Source organism: Psammomys obesus, unplaced genomic scaffold (genome assembly GCF_907164565.1).
Source record: "Psammomys obesus unplaced genomic scaffold, mPsaObe1.curated_primary_1811, whole genome shotgun sequence".
NCBI lineage: Eukaryota > Metazoa > Chordata > Mammalia > Rodentia > Muridae > Psammomys > Psammomys obesus.
In genome coordinates this window covers 7,918,318-7,922,382 of record NW_026596039.1, presented here as the reverse complement: position 1 = coordinate 7,922,382, position 4,065 = coordinate 7,918,318, and the positions used below count along the sequence as shown (strand labels likewise).

Genomic DNA, 4,065 nt, shown 5'->3' with positions numbered 1-4,065 from the left:
GACATGAACAGTCGTTAAAAGATAAACATTGGGCACTGTAGTAGACCATGAACTAGAATCCTAATTCAGTCTTTGTTTTATTCTGAAAACAAATACTAAAAATGTAAACACTTAAAATGAACTTTAAAATTGTACCAAAATATAGGTGTTAAAGCACGGAGTACGTAAGAACTCCAGCGGTGTTCACCGACACACCAGCATTTAGATTCTTCGTGCAACTGTTTAGATTTGTTTTAATTACTTACAAAGAAAAACATTTAAAAATCACCTTGCCAGCCAGGCACAGTGGTGCCCTACTGTAATCCCAGAACTCTGGGAGACACAGGCAGGTGGATCTCTGTGAGTTCAAGGCCAGCCTGGTCTACAAAGTGAGTCTAGGACAGTCAAGCTATACAGAGAAACCTGGTCTTGAAAAATAAAACAAACAAACAAATAAACAAAATCACTTTTCCCTAATAGTTCAGTAAATTTTCAATTATTAATGACCCCTGCTTTTATTCGTTTTTTCTCCATGAAAAGCTTAAATGATGCAAAAATTCTCCTTAACTTAATCAGAATAACTTTAAAGTGAAAATAATGAACCATGCATAAAAACACAAAACAATAACAAAAACCCCACACTTCAACCTTAGGTCATATATGCAGAATAAAACTATAAAATATAAACACAGGTTTTCTTTTAAACTATTTAAATATTCCAAGGACCTGGGAATGACATCATGATGGGCCTGATAATGTCTTCCAAACACATCTATGTTCTAACCATCCCCACACTTGTGAATATTTACAATACATGGTAAAAAGAGCTTTCTGTCAAAGTGACCAAATTAATATTCATAAACTGCAGGGGTGGGCTTGGGTTATCAAGGGGGACCTGATGTAATGACAGGGTTCCTTACAGTACCAGTAATCAGGAAGACCAGAGTCATGACAATGGAAGGGTGAGGCTGGAGCACTGTGAGGACAGGGCAAACACCAAGGACAGCAGATGCCCTCAACGAGGTGAAAAGGCAAAAATATGAGCTTTCCCTTTAGGTCCCACAGGAACCAGGACTGCTAACCAGATGTTACCCTTGAAAGGCATGTTTTAGGCTACTGACCTCCAGAACTGACTTAGAAAACCACTGTACTTGAGCCACGGAGTTTATGCTAATTTGTTTCATGAACAATAAGAAGCTAAGTAAGACAGCCCCATTGCACTGTACGTTTTTAAAAGGTGGGTCTTGCTGTGCATCTAGGCTGCCCTCAAATCAAGATCCTCCTTCTTGCTCTCCCATGTGTCACACTTCTGAGTTCTGTGCACTCTGGTAGGTACTGTCTACAATTAACTTCACTGAAGCTACAGAAACAATACAAAAGAGGGTCGAAACTGCTAGGTCTTTCCACATTACACTATTCTATGGGAACAGCCACAACTGACATAAAGACAAAGGAAAATCATGGTTTTATGTTAAGTAATGTTCTTGACAGGCTGAGGCAGAATCAGTGAGAGTACCTGGCTGAGTCTCAAAAAAAAAAAAAGAAAAAAAGAAAATCAAAACCTTTGACTCCTGCCTGCTATCTGATGCCAGGCTCAGCACAGTGACAGGCTGTGTGAAGTTCAGGGCAGAACCAGATGATGTTCCAAGGACATGAAAAGGAATAGTCTACACCTAAGAGATAGAAGTGGCACAGCAGAAACTTTTACCTAGAACAAGATAGAAATCTGAACTCTCAACTCTTGCCCTTCTTAGAGGGAAATCTAAGAACAGCTTTTGACTCCTTAGCTTTTCAAGGCAATTATATCCTAACAATACTTCAACTTACAGCATGAACCGCTCTATTTTCCTCTGAGAGATAAGGGACCTACAAGGTAATACTATAAAGAGTCAAAGAACAAAAAATACATATTTTCTAGTTAGAGGTGCAATGCACTCACTTTCTGCTAATCAGTAGGAGATGGGCTTGTATCTGTCAGGCAAATGGTGACAGGTCAGACCAACAAGTGTAAGCCACTAGGGAAGAAATGCAGAGAACTTAGCTGGACAGACTAGTAGAATATGAGAAAAAAAGGCTGGACTGAAATAAAAAATAGGTTAAACTTAGCAATTTAGCACGCTTAGTGGATTTATTATGAGATCTGAATGCATATATTTATATATGTAGGAGAAAAAAATACTCAGTAAAATCTCTATTGGTCCTAAATCCACCTTTTCACATCTTAAGATACAAAGCAGCTTTAAATAAATATTATACTATGTTTGGGATACTATAAGATCTTTTAATATTTTTAATGATCTATTTATTTTATTTTTTTACTTCATGAGCATTGATATTTTGCCTGTATGGATGTCTGTGTGAGGATGCCGGATCTCTGAAACTGGAGTTACAGACAGTTATGAGCTGGCATATAGGTGCTGGGAATTAAACCCAGGTCCTCTGGAAGAGCAGCCTGTGCTCTTAAACACTGAGCCATCTCTCCAGCACCTGTAAGATCTATTTTTCCAAAACCCTCATTAAGTACAGCCTGTGGAGCAGGCAAGGGCTGTGTCCTTGGTGGTGCTAGCCAGCTTTTCCAAAAGAAGCTGAGTGCTGATTTTAGCAGTTTCCTTCCCACATTAAAAAAATATTTTATTCCAGCTGGACAGTGAGTGGTAGTACACGTCCTTAATCCTACCACTGGGAGGCAGAGGCAGGCAGATCTCCATAGCACAAGGCCAGCCTGGCCTACACAGCCACAGTGGTTGCAGAACAGCCAAGGCTACACAGGAAAACCCTGTCTCGAAAAACCAAAAAGAAAACCCAAATCATATATAAATATGTGTGTGTATGTGTGTGTGTATATATATATGATATATATATTCATTATTTATAAAGGATTTATCAAACAAAGTAATAGGATTTGAATTACCAGTACTATATTTTGAAAATGTACTTTGAAAGTTTATTAATTTTCAAGATATTAAGGTGAAGTCTGGAGTGGGAATGTAGCTTGGTGGTAGATGTGTCCTCAGTATGAACAAGCCCCTGTGTTTAGTACCTACTTTTACCATGCTTTTTTTTTAAAAAAAAAGAAAAATAAGGACTTGTCCCTTGCTTTATGGACCTTGACAGAAAAGCACCTCCATCCTGTCCCATCTTTACCACACACATTCAACAGACACCTCACCTGCAATTTTGATATTCAGATTGGCGTCCAGAAGCAAATTTTCAGCTTTTAAATCACGATGAACAATATTCCGACAGTGACAAAAATACACAGCTGTGACAATCTGTTTGAACTTCCGTCGGGCTTCCTTCTCTGCCATTCTTCCATGTGCCACCAGGTGGTCTGTGGTGAACAAGAACAGAGTCAGTGCCACCCATGACACTGGCATAACCCACAGGCAGCCTGAGGAGGCACCCCTCAGATGACAGAGTTAGCCTGGAGAGAGGGTGCAGGGTCAGTTTTCAGCACTCACCCATCTGTAAACCCAACTCCTGGAGATCTGATGCCTTCTGCTGACCTCCTCAGATACCAGGTATGCATGTTGTACACACACACACACACACACTCGCAGGTAAAACGCTTATACACATAAGTAAATCTAAAACAAACCAAAACCTGAACAGAGCTGAAGGAGAGCAAGGCACATTCCTATGCACATCCATAAAAACTCATCAGAAACTAGAGCCCAAACCACTCTAAGCCTGAGCCTGTTGTGAGAGTGCATAAAAGTACACATCGCTACTGGCAGTGGTGGTGCACACCTATAATCCCAGCACTTGGGAGGCAGAAGAACACAGATCTCTGAGTTCAAGGTGAGCCTGGTCTACAGAGCGAGTCCCAGAACAGCCAGAGCTACACAGAGAAACCCTGTCTCGAAAATGTCAACTCCTAGGGGCTGGAAAGATGGCTCAGAGGTTAAGAGCACTGTCTGTTCTCCAGAGCTCCTGAGTTCAATACCCAGCAACCACATGATGGCTCACAAATATCTATATCTGGTGCCCTCTTCTGGTACACAGGTGTACATGCAGAGAGAACACTATAGATAATAGATAGATAGATAGATAGATAGATAGATAGATAGATAGATAGATAGATAG

The 4,065-nt window shown here is 40.3% G+C and overlaps 1 protein-coding gene across 5 annotated transcripts in view; it reads right to left on the bottom strand.

The window, feature by feature from the left end:
• Window positions 1–4,065, bottom strand: part of Sik3 (SIK family kinase 3) — a 205,875-nt gene that overhangs the window by 72,917 nt on the left and 128,893 nt on the right. For all 5 annotated transcript variants that reach the window (XR_008721798.1, XM_055621928.1, XM_055621929.1 and 2 more), the window contains exon 4: window positions 3,149–3,310. Coding sequence is in view for 4 of the 5 variants with exons in the window: in XM_055621928.1 (XP_055477903.1) it covers window positions 3,149–3,310 (162 nt within the window). In the remaining variant the exon portion in view is untranslated. The remainder of the gene's footprint in view (window positions 1–3,148; window positions 3,311–4,065) is intronic.